Raw genomic sequence first — 17,665 nt, forward strand, 5'->3', positions numbered from 1 at the left:
TCATGATATTTTAGTACAGAATTTTAGTGGCTCCACATTTTTTTTAATATTTGGGGTATTATTGGAGAACCAAACTTACAAACATGATTGCAAACGAGGACAAATTTTATCTATTTTGTAAAGTGACTGCCTAGAGCCTCTCCTGCATAGAAAAATTGTAGCAAATCATGAAACCACAACTGCAAGACGGACATGAGGGAAACCTGTGACTCACGTAAAGGGGGGTTGCTGGTGGATGATGGAGGTACATATACATATTATAACTTTATTCTGATTTTGATTCATTGGTGCTTTAGCATTGTCAGTCTTTTCCAAATTTTCCTCATCTGCTTATACACAAATTATTACAGTGATACAAAGCTCTTGACAGCTGTTCAAAAAGTATCAGGTCTTCACGCTAATGCATATACAGTAAGTACTCGTTTAACGTCACTTACCGTTCCTGAAAAATGTGACGATAAACGAAATGACGTTAATCGAAGCATAATATCCCATAAGAAACAATGTGAAAAGTGAATATCGGCTCCTAGACCTCACAATTCCTACGCAAAAAAAATGTTAGCGTATCATATCTGGGGCATTTTTTACGGTGGGAATGCCAAACTATCGCATAAATACGAGTTCCTGTCTTCATCGACAATAGCAGTAGTGACGTAAATCCTTCTCCATTTTTGTATCTTCCAGCAATTGCTTTTCGGCTTCGCTATGGTGGTCGCCCGGGCGAGCGTCGCCTGGGCATCATCATCGCTGAAACATCGTCGCAGTTACAGGAACCAAAATTATTGTGAACTCGGCGAAATAAGTCACGACAAAAACTCCGAGTTCTACAGGGAAAAATGCCTTGAAATAATTTTTTAGGTTCCTGAAAACCATTATGTCAAGTAAAACCTTGCGCACCTACGCAAGAATTCATTTTGCAGAAATTTTTGCTAAAACCGTAATCGCAATTAAGAATAAACACACCGTTTTACACTTTGCTTAGACTGACTGGATTACCGCCCACAAAACGAACAACCTGCAACGCCCGCTGCTTTGCGTGTTTTTCCTCGCGCGAAATTTAAAAGCCTTGACGTTATCGCGAAGCGAAGGTGCGATAAACGAATGACGGTCTCAAAATTTTCGTGACGTTATCGCGAAATGACGTTCAATGGGGTGACGTAGAACGAGGACTCACTGTAAGAGTATTATTTGTGGAGAAAATCCACGTTTTTCCTTCATAATGGCTTTTTTTCACTTTCAAAATAAAGATCATTGTGTCATATTTTACTGTGATCTCTGTCCTAGAGAAAAATTGAAGAGGCACTCTAGGCGTTCTACCATTATACTCCATTCACTTAATGTATCTGGGTAAGCTGGTGTGGCTAAAGCAAGTGGGTTTGAGTAGAGGGAAAGTTTTTTGACATGTAACTTTCCCTTTGCCAATCAGAAAACAGCAGGTGTGGCCTAGCACTTCGGCAATTCAGTCACTCTCCGACTTCTGTTGTGTTAACATAGTGAATCTTCTCATGGAACAGTGTTGCCAAACCTCACACATTCTCCTTGTATGTCTTTAAGTATGCCTTAAACCAACAGTACCGGCACTGGGCCTAAAATACCTGTAGCTACCCATGATTCACATGTTTTCAGCGACAAACTAGGGCAGCTATGTACATTTGGCTACGTGAATTTCACTGCTTCTCTCTGTATTATTTTACCTTATTTCACAAAAAGTATCAAAATGTGTGTCCCATAATAAAATATAATTGTTTTGTTTTATGCACTGATTTAATTTCAAAAATATACAAAACCCAGAGGAAAATGCAAGGGGAGAAAAAAGGCATTCCTCCTACGCCCCAAAGAATAACATATTCCATTTTGGAAAATGACTCCCTAATTACCAGTGTGGACTATGTAGTGACATATTACCTGGGTTGGTTTTATAATTGACATGTTTGCTTCGGAGCTGAATCTTGCCTCCCTCTTTAGACTGGCATTGACCTACCAGTGGGTCATAGGTGGTCTTTAATCTTCGTGGTAGGCCATTGGCCACTAACTTTAGGTGGTGCTGCACTCTATAGCCTCACACCAATGAATGTGGGTAGAGGGGAAGATGAGGAACAAGGGCCAGCCACTTATTGGTCCCACTGCAGTAGGGGAATACAATGGTGGCCCAGAATTAAAGCTAATCACCGAATGCCTGGTTTCAGCACTTCTAATTTTCGATAAATTTACCTCCATGTGGGCATCAGACTAGGGTCTGTGTCAAACGGAGCCTCCTGGAATGTCACCCATGTGGCACCTTCGGTATATTTTTTGACATAAGTTGTCATACTCCATGCTGATATGATCTCAGCAAAAGGGGCTATACAGCACCTTGAATTTGTGCATTGAGTACAAAATATCAAGCAGACAAATTTGATCATTATTAGAGGGATGAGTTGCAGATTTTTGCATGGCACATACTATGTAACCCATTAATGGGTCACACTTAACTTGCAGTGGCATTACATTGGTTACTATCCATATTATGGAAAGAAACAAGCTATAAGTATATAACTTCCCATTTTGTTTTGCATCAAAAACCACAAAATGAAGAAAAATGGTCAATTTTCCATCACGCAGGATGAATAAATGGTGTGATCAACCAGTGGGGCAAACTTGGTGAACATAATGAAGCCCCTGCTAACGAGAGCTGATGAATGAAACTTAGAAATACACAAAACAATTTTTATTATAAGCAAATCAAGGCCAAACAGTAGTAACAATAACAAATAAAGCATTAAACGCTATGTTATATATACATCATATGTGTAAAAATATATTTTTCATCATTTATGTACATGACACGAGAGAGAAGTTTTCACTGTCTTGGCTTTTAGCCCACCATCTCTTACCTATACTATGTTAAAGGTACTTCCTCAAACAATTGGTCTCAAAAAATGTACAATAGAGGTGTGTATTTTAATTGGAGTAATGGTTATAATTTTTTGAACTACAGTAACAATCTGAAAAAATTTAACAGCAAAATTAGAAATTGTTTCATAATAATTGTCATTTCAATAGTAACTATACTTATTCAGAGATAATTGTAAGTTGAATGTCGTTTTTATTGACTGCATTAATACATGAAAGCAGTACTTGGACTATATCAGTTGAAATTTCTGTGGCTAATCATGAATCTCTTTTTCTTTTCATTTGTCCATGGCCTGTATTATTTCCATCATCATAATAATGTCTGCCAATAGTGCATTGATCATAATTAAAAGTTAAGTCATTTCCTTGAGTACAAACAAAATATTTCTGCATTGCATCACAGTCAAAGTTGCTGTTTGCTTTGAAATCGAAAAATTGGTTCATTTTCTTTGTTGCTACATTTCCTAAATGCTCAGTTTCTAAATATGTCTCTCCCGGTGAAGCCATTTTGGGAACACTAACTCTTCGCTTTTTCTTCATTGCCAGCCCCCCACTGTAATCTTCATGCCTGAAATTATATCAAAATTAGGTTAAGCAAAAATCCAAAAATTCAACCAACATTCATAGCTGTGTAGCTGTTGTCTTTCACCAAAATGCCTGTTGTGTCCATACATATATGGTGGCATTACAATCAAATGCACTTTCAAAAACTATTTTTTTGTGTGCCAATAAAAGTTTTTGAAATTTAACAAGTAAGATACATTCTACTGTTGTTTTTATCCAAATTATTTTTAGCTTGTAACATTGTCTTTCGCAAATTACAATGTATGTCCTGTTAAAAAAAAAAGCATTAGTAATATGCTGGGATGAAAATTTGTTCAATTATTCAAACAGAATTGAAGAATGCTACGCTTTTCCATAATTCTTTGCAATGTTATACACCTTAAGAACAACTAGTTGCAGTTGGCACTCTTGGATGTATGATTTCACTTAAGGCATTAGATGATTTTTAGTTAGGACATTGAATATATACATATTTTACCTTGAAGGTAAATCCAAGAAAGTCGGTCGAGGGAGGATTCCGGTCATAGGAATTAAGTTCCCATAGGACAGGCGAGGAGCATTGGGAAAGACCCTGAAACAATCAAGAGAAATTTTTTGAAAATGCTATATTACACAGAAGAAATGCTAAATAAGACAACATATAATACTGAACTAAATTCTTCTATTTCCACTGTGGCCTAAGTCAGATAACAGCTGAACTTGAACAACCTCCCAGGCTATAAAGGCTTACCGAGATTCACACGGATAGCATACCGCTGAGGTCCATTGGGTGCTACAGCTTCTCCTAAATACAACCTAGCAAAGCACCTCACAGACCTCTTAGTGCCTCTGGTGAAACTCAACAAAAGACTACTTCTAGTTTGAAGAAAAGTACATGCTTCAAAATGGTAGATGATCTAGCCATGGGATCTCCTCCGTCGCCTACTTTTACTAAGATATCCATGGACGGCTTTGAAGAAAAAGTTCTCTATTTAACCCCCTTGTAGCTGAAGCATTATTTCCAATACGTCGATGACCCATTTGTCATCTGGCCAAAAGTAAGAGATTCCTTGGACCAGTTCCTGGGACATGTGAGCAACCTACATTCAAATACATACTATATTCACCATGGAAATAGAACAGCTCGGCCAGTTACCTTTCCTACATATCCTCATCTCACAAATGAGTAACATCAGACAAGAGAATAAGTTCTACAAAAAACGAACACATACAGACCTTTACTTGAAAATGTGGGCAATACTGTCATTGCTTCCATTGAGCATCATCCATCTCCAATGAGAACAACCTTCCAAAAGAACTGAAGCACCTCAGGACGTTCCGTGGAATGGATACTTCTCAAACCAGATCACAGTGGCCCTCAGAAGGACCTTCCCACCAATAGCACACGCAGATTAAGGAAAACCCAGGGCCAGGGCATGCTTGCCATAAATGTCGGGATAAATATTATGAATATTGAGGAGTCATAAAATCGAAATAATTCAAAAACTGCCACCCAAAATCAGGGACATCCTCGTGAGGGCAACGGAACCCATCAGACTCAAGATATTGTGTGCACAGTGTGACATGCAAATTTAGAGCAGCCTATATCAGTGAAACTGGATGCACAATTGAGACACCCCTCATAGAACAAGTGGCATCTACAATTACAACATAATGGGATATAAGCCATTGCAAAACACTGCTTGAATTTGACCACTAAATGATTATCAATGAAATATAAATTCTAGCCCACAACTCTGGCTTTCAGGACCAATGAGTGAAAGAGCGCATAGAAATCTGCCAGGAGAAAAATAACATCAACAGAGACCCAGGCCTCACACTAAGGGGCATTTGGAAACCCAGCTTCATAATTTTAGAGATGACTCCACCCAACATTCATGACCATCAAAATTAAAGAATGCTGAATGACACCGCAGCCAATCACTCAAAACACAGCGAGGACCCGAGATATTAATATTGGCAAGAAATTCACCTTCAGCAATCATTTCTTTGAGGACAGTACCCGTCTGCACTGTCTGCTGGCAGGTTCCATAACCACTAGGCCGGCCCTTATTTTTCAGAATTGCGAAAAGTTATATTTTCCTAGTCTCAAAATGATTCAAATGAGGTTTATATTCACGTGTTAAAATTTGGACTACTTAAAAAATAACAGCAACCCGTGCCCCAAGGGCCCTAAGTACCGAGGACCCTCAATTGAGTTTTTTGGGGCCGAAAAAGTGCTACCCTTATGTAAAACGTAAAAGTAAACCCCTCCTTTAGGACCGATTTTCTGTTTGTTTTGACCTATCTCTAAGCGTTTATGAGATATCGTCCGTCGTAATGCAATCCATCCCCCAGGGCACCACCTCGCACCGCGGCGCCGCTGAAATACGGCCCGCACCAGTTACTACAGACTTCCCCTCCACCCCATCCCCTCCCTCGGCAAAGACTTAGCTCCTGATGGCAAGATTTGCATGCTAGTGGTACAGAATTGAACAGGTTGTTCCTCTTCTGTCATGATTAATGTTGTTAAAGCCTACAATGTCAATTTTAACCCTTCAACGCCGTCCTATGTACTGGGTACTGGGTACCAAGCCCTTAAACCTTAATTTGTTGCCATCATACGGCCGCGAGCCATTCCACCATGCTTTGTTCCAAAGTGCTCTTTATGTACAAAATATTATAAGAATGTGTGATACAATTGTGTCTGTGAATTATAAAGGAATGAAGGAAATGAGCAGGGCTTTCATGGCTCCAATAGTAGATGGAAATATTCAAGAAAGAAGATATGAGGCAGTCAGTTCACGGATGTAGATCAATGTGGATAAATAGTTAATTCGTGTGTTTAGTGTGCAAAGGATAGAAAGTGTCAAGTATTTTTAGGATTGAAGGAGAAAAGTGGTGAAATAACTAGTTTATCATGAATACACGTGACGTTCACTTTAAGAGTAGGCCAATAAGGAAAGGCATGAAATCAAGACTAAATCCAGGCATTGAACTGGTTGGAAAAGGAAGTGAAGAAATACTTAAAGTTATCTACAGTTAGAGTAGTACTGTGTGTTTTTTTCTATCACCTAATGTGTTCGAAGTGTATGAGACTTAGGGCGAGAAAAACCGTAAGAAACGCGTTTCATCCATGGTACACAACGAGAATTCCTGATATTACGGAAAATAAGGCGATTGAAAAGTTAGAAAAATTACGCAAAGAATGGATGAACGAGCAACGACATAAAGAGAGAGCAGGAACTACCGTGGAGATGAAGAGAATATTTCGTAACAAAACTTGATGATTTGTTTGACATAGCAAGGAGAGGTACCATTGAATTACTGGCGCGAGGAGGAAAGTGCAGTTAATTTCACGGATAAATGTGCTAGGGCTGAAGAAATAAAGTTCTTACGCAATCAAAGAGGAGCACGAAATGCAGTTATTGGTGGAATAGATATCAATATATTCAAGAAGAAAGAAAAAGATGTGGTTCTCCGATGTGATTTGCTGCATCTGCTCTCAACAGTGACCCGCAGTTCCTAAAAAGACTTGTTAATTACGTAAGTGTTAACCTGGACATAGCGAAAGGAGTACAAAAGAGGTTTTCAGACCACTTGTGGTTCCTGAGTGAGGAATTGGTAGGCTTGTCATTCTTTGACAGATCCTTTTCTGGATGTGAAAAGGAAAACGTGATACGCCGTATGAGGACATGTGAGGGAAAATATGATTCACCGAAGAAGGCATTCTGTAAACATAAAGACATGACTAAGGTATCTATATCAAATTTTGTTACTACTAATTCAAGAAAACTATTTAATTCATTGTAAATATGCACTGCATTCTTTGATGTGCCCATGCGAGAATGGGATGAACATCCGAGAGAGATTTGCAAATTATTCGGGGTCCTCAAGTGGTAAATGATTGTGCCAAGAGAGGGGTGAAACTAATTCAAGATTTTAAATCAGTCACATAGAAGAAAGAGAGCTTTCAAAATTTATTACTGAGTGTGATTTTCCATGGTAGCACAACCCCTAACGTTCGCAAGGACACTTTAATTGCCAAATATGGTGCGTCAGTGAAATATTATAAATACACTGAAAATGTATTTTATTTTGGTTGATATGTACTGAAATTCATGGACAGAGTGAAAATAAATGGATCACTTAGATTAGAAATATTGTCATGGCAATTAAATTCTTTCTAACGTAAGCACATTTCTTCAGAGGCTAGATCTTGCCAGTGGGAGCAAAGTCTTTGCCGAGGGAGGGGATAGGGTGGAGGGGAAGTCTGTAGTGACTGGTGCGGGCCGTACTTCAGCGGTGCCGCAGAGCGAGGTGGCGCCCTGGGGGATGGATTGCATTACAACTGACTATATCTCATAAACGCTTAGAGATAAGTCAAAACAAACAGAAAATCGGCCCTAAAGGGCTTTACTTTTACGTTTTACATAAGGATAGCACTTTTTCGGCCCCAAAAAACTCAATTGAGGGTCCTCAGCACTTAGGGCCCTTGGGTCACGGGTTGCTGTTATTTTTTAAGTAGTCCAAATTTTAACATGTGAATATAAACCTCATTTGAATCATTTTGAGAATAGGAAAACATAACTTTTCGCAATTCTGAAAAATAAGGGCCGGCCTAATAACCACTGCAGTCTACAACCACTTCAGTCCTCAACCTTTTCTCCATTCACGTTTTAATACCCGATTCCAAGCCAAGTCCAACATTCAGACCTTAATTTGAATGGCGGGAGTTACCATCACACACCACAAAAGTGAGTTTATCATCATTGCTTCACCAACCAATAGCCATCTCCAATGAACTGAAGCACCTCAATGAAAAAACACTCCAGGAAATTTATAGCATGAGCAATCTATTGAGCGATATATCTCTCCGGCCCTAAATAGGACTTAAGACCATTTTTTTGTCCATAAGCATGGGGTCGCTATGCCTTAGTTATTGATGAATGGCATCGCTAACATTTTTTGAATGCACTTTGCAGTTAACACGAAAAAGCTTTTTCTTGGTCATCCAGACTTTTCGACATTTTTATAATACTCTGGATTTTTAACAACATTAAATTATTAAGGTTTGATGAAAATGTGCCATTTTAATTATCTGATATAATTAATCTTTGACCAAATCATAACTTTTGCTGCTATGAATGTACCTGGTATGTCCGCAAGGCAGGCTTCTGCAAACGTACCTTTTCTTCCTGCCTGATGTGCGCTCACCTCTTCCACCACATGTGATGAGTAGGTTTCCAGAGAGTGCACAGCAATGAAAGGGTTAAACGAGAGCTTTGAGAAAGTATCAACAATATGATTGCTCAATTTCACCCATTTTAGCCTACCCAGAAATGTAATGTCACAAAGAGAAAGAGATGATTGACATGGTGTAAATGATATAGAAACCTACAATAACTTTTAGTTTGAAAGTTGCCATGGGAGGATACAATAATCAAAGTTGTTAATCTTGATGATGTAAGAAAAAGATCATGGTAGTTCATAATTTTGCAAGTCAAATCTTAAGAGGAAAATAAATAAAGAATATTAAATAGTTAGTGGTGGTCTGAAAAATAATTCCAATGCTGCACTAAGACAACAAAAAGAAGCCCCATGAAGAGCTTAACTAATGAGTAAAATCACCTATAATGTCCAAAATAATGTTACCAGTTAGTTTAAGCAGCAGACAGAATTTCAATGGCAAATATAACCAGCTGAATATTTTAAAGTCAAAACGCATTAGAAAATTTTCTCCCAAGATGGTATATCTGCACCAGATATCACTAAATGTGATTAAATCAGAAAATTTTCCTTCATTAACATTTTAGTAAATCATTTTATGCTAACATTGGCTCAGTGTCATTTAATGATGAAGGCCCTATGTCATTTGCCGATAATGGCTAAACGTACTCTCCACCCAGTGGCGGATACATAAGGGGCGTGCTAAGATTGTAGAATAGGAAATCTAACCTGCGGAGAATGATTACTGCTCTTTTGGCCACAGTATCCTGAGGACGAACACAATGGGTGATTTCATCAGCAGCAAAATCTCTGCAATGAAAAATTGAAATGCATCAGTAACTTTGAAATTTTTAAGCTCTGGTTTTAGGAGTAATTTAAAAATCACTCACCTGAGTATGGTGACACATCCTCGTGTCAGTGGCAAACGGAATATTGGTTTAGAAACTCTGATGGGTTTGAAGTTGAACTTGCAACCAAAGCTCAAAATACTGTCACTCATGAATGAAACAGAAACAATTGGCCTGAAAGAAAGACAGAAATCAATCAAATTATTCAATCAAGTATTCATTCCACTGCTACCCAAGGGTTACTCATTGCCATGAAAATTCATTCAAAAGGATTTTGATGACTCTTCACCACTAGTTGCAACAATAAAATGCCTGAGCCAGGTTGAATTAATAGAACAATAGCTCAAAAGGAAAAAATATAATTCTATAGATAAACATTTTTCAAAATATTAGTTAAAACTCTCTCCTTAGATATCCAGCAGCAAGTGAAGCATGTGCTGTATGCCTGCAACAGGGTTTACATGCACCCACAGTCCACAATTGAAAATGAAAATCATTTGAAAAATACGGAAATTCATTCCAGTGGATTGAACTGTACACCCAAACAATACCTGTCAAAAATGTGCACTGGATCGATATGTGACACTATACAACCCCCTGGCTGATAAACGTTGATGGCAGCAGAGTTCACAAAGCCTGGTGGGATTAATCTCGCATCCACTATGGGCTGAATAACCAATGAGTGGATCCAAAATGGAATAGAATCCACCTCTCCACTAGGGTACAAACGTTCCATTCCAGGTCCTCTTTTCGAAAGCTGAGAACCATAAGTATATCCTTCACCAAAGAAATACCTATAATACAATAAATTGTTAAAATGCATAGGGTTTATTTCACATAAAACTCGAATTAGATTACTTACTTCGTTCTAAGAGGAGCTCTGTCAACTGAGCATGGTTTGTAAACTCCTTCATCTGCCATCGAAATAACTTCGTCAATCTTACTCTCAATTAAGGAGCATTGCTCATTGTTAAAGATAACAGTTTGTTCTATACCTGCGCGGATTCTTTTTACTATCAACGATTTGTCTTCCAAGAGTTTCCGAGAGTAAGGAAGGGTGGATCTGCAAAAAAAAACAATTCTTTAACAGATTTTCAAACTATATGACGAAACAAACAATTATCACTGAAACACACTTTGATCTTCTTTTCAAAATGACTGAGCCCGTCTTAGGAGTGTTCTTTCGAATTTCATCGCGGTTGCTATCCCCTGATGCCATCCTCCCAGCTTGTGAGAGGAATAATCAGTACCTAGCAGACAAATTGACCGAAGGACAAAGCGGGAGTGATTCAAATCGATGCTCTCGCATTTTAAAACAGTTGAAAGTAGCAGAGCGCATTATTTACTACGTTCACGATTTGATTTTGCTTTTGGACCGGCCAAAATTTTTTTATCAGTCAAAGGGATATTGAAACCAATATTTCCATTAAAATCTTTTCAGAATGTACTACGAAACAGATTAGTGCCTGATGAAGGAAGAAATCGTGGTTGAGATGGTGAAATTATTCGTATGTAATGGCATATATTATACTCTAATAATGTTTACATACTGATTCCCTGTCGATGTAATGAAGGAACTTCTCCCTCGCTAGATACTACGAATTTCCTCTTAATATGGTATTAACAATGTATTTTTTCTCTTTGTTGCTCCAGTTTAAGGCTATCGTTCATTAATAGGCCAAAAGAATGCTGAGTTCGCATGAGATTATGTCTACAATCCAATTTATGCTAGCATATCTTGATTAAGTAATAAAATTACTGGTAGGTACGTAATGTGATCTCAAAATTTTGATTTTTTACAATTTTGCACGCTAAAAGGAATTCGGTTGAAAATTTTATGTCTTGATGGTGCTTGCAGTTCGAACTAGAATTATAATTCTGGTTCGATACATAACCGCAAATAATAAACCAAACCCATAAAAGAAAATGGTCTATGTCTTCTTTTTAATATGTACATAGGAACATATTAAAAAGAAGACAATTGAAATGCTACACGAGGCAAGTGATAGTTTTTTCAAACCATATAATTAGTAAGGCTTTCGAGTTGTTGAAAGAAAAATAAAATGCTTTAATATTCTATCATTGACAACGTAATTATTTATTAGGGCATTGATGCAGATGCCAATACAGTACTTCCTGGCAGGGTAGGTCTTAAAAAATACTTCTACCAACGGCAAAATATTCTGCTACTTCAAGTCCTTGAAAAAATTTTCCACTCACTTTATATAATAAGCCACTCATGTTTGAAGATTACAAAATGGAAGGGCAAGTATGTTTCTTAGGGCATAATCAGGGTATCAGCAGCATCAGAAATTAGGGGCAGGAGGGGCACAAAGCCAAAAAGCTCAAATGAAAGTATAAGAGTCTGTCCGGAGGCGGCACTCCTCACCCTTTTAATACCAGACTTCATTCATCTCCACTGGCTCTCTGGTATGGTTGGCCCTAATCACAGCAGCTAATTGAAGATTACTCCCACCAGAGTAACTCCAGGGGCCATTTGTGTTAAGATTTCTATGAAATGTATAATTTCGTATATTCGAGGACAATGCCGTTTTTTTATCAACAGAAAAAAGTATCTATGTACTTTTTTGTAGTCAAGGGTTTGTTGTTTTACTTTGTTGTGTGTCTTTTAAAAATGTTTGAGAATAAAAACTCGAAGTAGATAGTGGATCCTGATTTTTTCCGGACTAACTGCCGAAGCTTTTATAGTTGCACGAAGACTTCGTCCACGGGTTACCGAAATAATATTTTTTATCAATTTGAAGGTGCCTTTTCACTATCTATATAAACTTAGCCTTATAATGAGGTCAGAATAAGCCCAGGACCCACATGGATAAAACACTATGAATAGATTAACTTTAAAAAAATAAAACTTATAGCTGAATTGAAACTTCAGTGCCTCCACAATCTTCCTTGGAATAAAAATCAGTCCATACCCACAGTGAGGAATTTTGTCAATGAAGAGTTTTTGGACAGTTAATAAAATATATCTTGTTTATATTTATGTATTAAGTTATGTTAACATTCATTTATTACATCGTCCTCTATGATGAAGCAACTGATCCCATTGGATAGAATTTTTTTACTTTTTTCTGGGTTTCTAGTTCAACATGAAGTCCACCTTATTTCAAATGCTTGCCTACCAACAGAGCTGTAAATAGTTTTAAGTGCTAGAAAAAGATAAGTTAAAGATATGAGGCTAAGGTCAGGGAGGCAACCAGACTATTTTGTAGCTAAATATAGCTGAAGTGAAACATGAATATCAACATATATTTCAATGCTTACCTTATAACATGATAAAAATGCAAAATAAAAATTATTTTTGGCATTAAGTACCACGCAATGACTACAAAACATGTCAAAACAAGTCATGTCAATAACATGCCTGATTAGGTATCCTCAGAAAGTGGATTTATATCCTCTTGAGGGCATAGATATTTTGTTATAAAAAAATGAAGTGTGTCATCTTCGATTCTTTGGTTTACATTTCACACAATTTTTTATATTTTTCCAGCCTTTATATCAACTCACCAACCTGTCTGTTTGTTTGTCTGGTACAAATCTTGTAACTCAAATTTGACTCACTTCCTGTGAAGCAAAAACGCTGAAATTTTGCACACTTCTTCATTTCCGATGACAAGACATGAAAATATAACTTTTTCTCTCCAACCCCCCTTTAACCACCCCCCAGTCAACCTATAGCCCCCCAAAACATGTTTTTGATCTAAGAAGTTCCAAATGGTCGATTTTCGTGTTTTGCGACCACAGTAAAAGTTATCCACTTTAGGCATATCCACAGAGTAGGCATTTAAAAGCATAGGGGTGGCATTTTGAAACATAGGGGGCTTACCATTCACTGAAAATTTAATAAATATAGTGACTTTTTTAATACGTCACTTTTGGTTTTTCGGGGTCACTGAGTTTTTTTGCTTTGTGTCATATATAAACGTTACTCATCCCCTGTAATCTAAATATAAAGGCTGGTTTAAAAAAAAAAAATTTTTATAAGAGCTTATTATTCAACTCAACTAGCTATAACTGACAATGATGTTTTTTTTGTGCTGTATTCTGTTTTGGGACCAACATACGCATGTGGTGAGGAAATTAAAATAATTATGCCAATTTAATCAGGGATAATCCATTCAATTGTATTAACCATACAGTCTTAATGGGAATTAAAATTATTTTTTCTTTCAGCATAGCAAGCATAAAAGATATAGGGCTACTGTTGCTTTTTATAATAGCACATTCTGCATTCCACGATAATAAAAATATAAGATTTAACAGCTATAATAGCCAATAGTCCTTCTGATGGAAGGAATTAGTTTCTAAGCACTCCAAGGCTCAAGAAGGGTCCAAAGAATGTTTCCCATTACCTTCTCTTATGATTCCCTTTCCACTCCAGCTCTTGAGGACCTGCATTGAATGTACAGTCAGTCATTGCATGTACAGCCAAATCCTTCCATCAATACAAAAATCAATCCTGCTGAGTTGTACAATGCTGGCAGGAAGAATTTTCTTTGGTGGATTTAGCCTCCCATGCATAGGTAGAGTCAAACAGAATATTCATGCATTTTCTTTTTATATAAAATTATTGGACAGTGTCAATCACTGCAACCAGTTGCTGTCCTACTACACCTGCCAGAACAAGTCCCTCAAGTGGTATAAAAAACTTGCTACTCATTTATTTAAAAAAATGTTGGTAAACAGATATATTCTGTACAACAAGTTCAGTGGTAGTTAAAAGAACTTATATGAACACAGAATGGTGGTAATTGAGAGCTTACTGTTCTCCAAAATAAGTGCATTGCCCCATACACCAACCAAAAAAAGGATCTATACCACTTTCCAGCGATAGCTGGTTCCAGGGCGAAGGGTAAAAACCTCAAAAGAAGATGCAGTGCATGTTACTCAAAGGGTGTGCGAAAAAAAATTATTTACATCTGCCCTGACTGTGAGGGTGAATCGAATTTCAAATCTCGAATTTGCTTTCACCCATGCTTCCAGGAATTTCACAGAAGGGTATAAAAGTTTTCATGTTTTCTAAATACGAAAAAATGTTTCGAAGTCTTTTTATTGTATTTTATTTTCACAATACATATAATGCTAGTTTTTGTTAAGTGATATCAAAATTTTAAAAGTCAAATACATATTTACCGATAATATTTCTGCAAAAAGAAAACACTTTTCTCCACAGAATTTCTTAAATTTCAAAATTTTTTGTACCAAACCATCGCGCTGTTCAGCAAAAAATGCTCGGCTACAATTATGGATGTTTCTGGCTAATTTTGGCTTTCTGAATCCAAAAATGACCACCGGTTTTTTCCATCACCCACCATTTGTACAAGCAACCCCTAAATTGGGGAAACCAACCCTGTATCTAAACTTATTGCTTTTAAAGGGACTTTTACTAATGTTATCAGCTTATGATTTAAAAAACTGACGTTCTGAGTCTATCAGGGTCATGAAAGGCACAAGCTTGACTGGGGTTGAAAATTAAAAAAAATTATTTTTTTCTTAGCTTTTTATTGCGAATAGAAAAGTTTTTAAGGGATGAATACACTTTTCACCCCCCCCCCTTTTTTGTAAAGGATTAAGATTACATAAAATATGAGGGGAAGGGGGGTACAGGAGGTGGTATAAAGAATTGCCACAAAAATCTGGACACAATTCAGATGTCAAAATATTTTTGCAACAGTGTTTGGGGGCTCATGATTCGACTGCCTTGTCCGCCTCACTTTTAAAGTAAGAGCTGAGACCTTTCCATTAAATACATTGGGAAATACTAATAATTCATCGTAAATACATTGGGAAATAAAATGTAAAAGTTACTCTTCACATGTTTTTACACGCTTCATGTGTCTTGGCAGTTGCACTTGCTGATATTCATCTATGGAATAAACCAGTGGTCTTTTCATTACGTCATTCTCTTTCGTGCTTGTCCGGTAATAATCTTCCAAGTTCTTTCTTTATTTTTCTAGTGGTGTGATTGATTTAGCATGTTATTTTGCAATAGTGTTTTCTTGCAATCATACAAAAATCATCCTAATTCATTTTGTTTCATCTATGGGTATTTAACATTTAAAGATCAAAGGTAAGTGATGACTGCAATTGTGAGGAAATCTTATGAACTTTATTTCAGGTGAAAAATTTATGACCAAGACAAACCGTGGGCCCCCAAATTCTGTTGCAGTGGTTGTCTTAAAAGTCTTTGTGAATGGTTAAATGGGGAAGTCATTCCCTAAATTTCGGAGTGCAAATGGTTTGGCGTGAACCCACTTTTGCCATTTCCATTTAACAGATTGCTATTTTTGCCAAACCGACACTATGGTTTAAAAAAATACAAAGCTCAAATGATTTATCCAAATGTAATGTAAGCAATTCACCCGGTGAAGCATAGTGATGCTATTCCTATCCCTAATGCTCCAGCTACCTACACCCTCAACAATTCAGATGTTTCAATTAATGAAGCTACACCGGAAGTGGAAGTAGGTCCTAATCACCGAGATGAAGATTACAGCCCTGATATGGAAGAACCCCAGACTAGTGTCAAAAAGGGCACCACATCCAATAACACAAGAGCTAAGTGATCTAATACAAGATTTAGATAAATACCAACTAGTGTAAAGCACAACTTTCTGGCTCGCATTTACATCAGTGGAATCTTTTGGCTGATGGTGTGAATGTTTCTTATTACAGATGCAGAGAGTCAACCCTCACTGCATTTTTTTCAACGGATGGTGAAAATAATGATCTGATTTACTGCACTCATATTGAAGGACTGATGAGACAATTAGCGATTACGTATAATCCAGACCAATGGAGGCTATTCATCGACTCGTCGCAGACAAGTTGAAAGGTTGTTTTGCTGAGCAATGGCTACAATTTTTAAAGGAAACCTACACTCCAGATTTTTGAGGCAGCTCTTTATACCACCTCCTATACCCCCCTTCCCCTCTTGTATTTTATGTAATATTAATCCTTTCCAAAATGGGGGGGGGGGTTAACAGTGTATTCATCCCTTGAAAAATTTTCTATTAGCTAACATATCATATGCTGTAAAAAGCAAAGAAAATGGCTTTTTCAATGGTTTTTAAGGTTTTTTTATTTTCAACCCCAGTCAAGTTTGTGTCGAGGGGTATGAACCCTGATAGGCTCAAAACGTCAGTTTTTCTAATCAGAAGCACATAACATTAGTAAAACTCCCTTGAAAAGCGATAAGTTTAGATACAGAGTTGGTTTTCCCAATTTAGGGGATGCTTATACAAATGGAGAGTGATAGAAAAAAACAGGTCATTTTTGGATTCAGTGACCCAAAATTAACCAAAAACACCGTAAATTGTAGCCGAGCATTTTTTGAACTATTTTTTTGCAGAAGTGTTATTAATATCCACAAGATTATTTGAAAGGAACTATAAATTATCCCATAGCTTATTCTAATTCAGGAAAATTTCTTGAGAGATATGCAGATTTTGACTTTTCCAGCAACAAAACAGATCCTGTATAGTCGATCCATCAATCCTGTACAGGATATAATTTTAAGTTAGCGAATGGAGAAGTAGCCTGGTAAATCAAAAAGCAGGGATTTGCAGCCTTTTCTAAACGGAAGCTGAGTATGTAAGTTTGGCAGCTGGGGCAAAAAAGGGTATTGTACTCTCTACAATCATAAAAGATATCCTTGGAAAGAACTGTATTAGAATTCTCAGTAGTGATATGGTGCATACATACAATGATAACCAGTCTGCAGCAAGAAAAGCAAATTGTGGAGACATCAAGGAAAGGTTAAAGCGCATAGAGGTTAGATATCACTTTGTACAAAGGGCAGTTGCTGAAGATAAAATAATTGTAGATTGTATGTCAACAAATAAATTGTAGTAGATGTGCTTACAAAGGGACTAAACACTGTTAAGATTTGGAACTGGATTAATCTATTAAATCTTTTAGCTAATGGAAAGCAACTAGTTTAAGTGAGGGTGTTGTACTTGTAACTTAGTTGCTAAGCTATGAAATAAATAGCAACAGCATGTTTTCTGGCAACTGCTATTGCATTGTTGCCCACTGGGCAAAAAGGAGTTGTGTCTCAAGAGTGTTTTTCTAAGACTGTTTAACTGTTCGGAGTCTATAAAAAAATCTAAATAACAACATTCGGAACT

General features: G+C 37.1%; 1 protein-coding gene and 1 long non-coding RNA gene across 4 annotated transcripts; one reads left to right on the forward strand and one right to left on the reverse strand.

Annotated features, from left to right (window-relative positions):
• Positions 1–2,692: 2,692 nt before the first annotated feature.
• On the reverse strand, positions 2,693–10,815 carry LOC124171190 (RNA demethylase ALKBH5-like). 3 transcript variants are annotated; one of them, XM_046550337.1, is made up of 8 exons: positions 10,649–10,815; positions 10,375–10,575; positions 10,064–10,306; positions 9,555–9,686; positions 9,394–9,474; positions 8,625–8,654; positions 3,935–4,027; positions 2,693–3,460 (listed from the first exon to the last, which is right to left on the reverse strand). In XM_046550337.1, the coding sequence occupies exons 1-8, from the start codon at positions 10,729–10,731 to the stop codon at positions 3,151–3,153; spliced, it is 1,173 nt and encodes a 390-aa protein (XP_046406293.1). In that variant the 5' UTR covers positions 10,732–10,815; the 3' UTR covers positions 2,693–3,150. The 3 variants fall into 3 exon arrangements, with proteins under 3 accessions (XP_046406293.1, XP_046406287.1, XP_046406299.1); XM_046550331.1 differs by having other exon boundaries at positions 8,589–8,654; XM_046550343.1 differs by lacking the exon at positions 8,625–8,654.
• A 140-nt stretch (positions 10,816–10,955) lies between these two features.
• Positions 10,956–11,704, forward strand: LOC124171208. The gene is made up of 2 exons (XR_006867671.1): positions 10,956–11,020; positions 11,166–11,704. It is a non-coding gene; the product is annotated as an uncharacterized LOC124171208 (long non-coding RNA).
• The last annotated feature ends 5,961 nt before the right edge of the window (positions 11,705–17,665 follow it).

This window comes from Ischnura elegans, chromosome 1, assembly GCF_921293095.1.
Source record: "Ischnura elegans chromosome 1, ioIscEleg1.1, whole genome shotgun sequence".
Taxonomy (NCBI): domain Eukaryota; kingdom Metazoa; phylum Arthropoda; class Insecta; order Odonata; family Coenagrionidae; genus Ischnura; species Ischnura elegans.

What these genes read in the sequence shown, in the direction of transcription:
- LOC124171190 (XM_046550331.1), bottom strand. Translation starts at nt 10,731, where the DNA reads ATGGCATCAGGGGATAGCAACCGCGATGAAATTCGAAAGAACACTCCT. An exon ending in ATTTTGAAAAGAAGATCAAA is followed by an intron (nt 10,576 to 10,648) that starts GTGTGTTTCAGT and finishes TTTTTTTTGCAG; the next exon opens with ATCCACCCTTCCTTACTCTC. An exon ending in CTGCCTTGCGGACATACCAG is followed by an intron (nt 4,028 to 8,588) that starts GTACATTCATAG and finishes TGATTGTTTCAG; the next exon opens with GGTCTTTCCCAATGCTCCTC.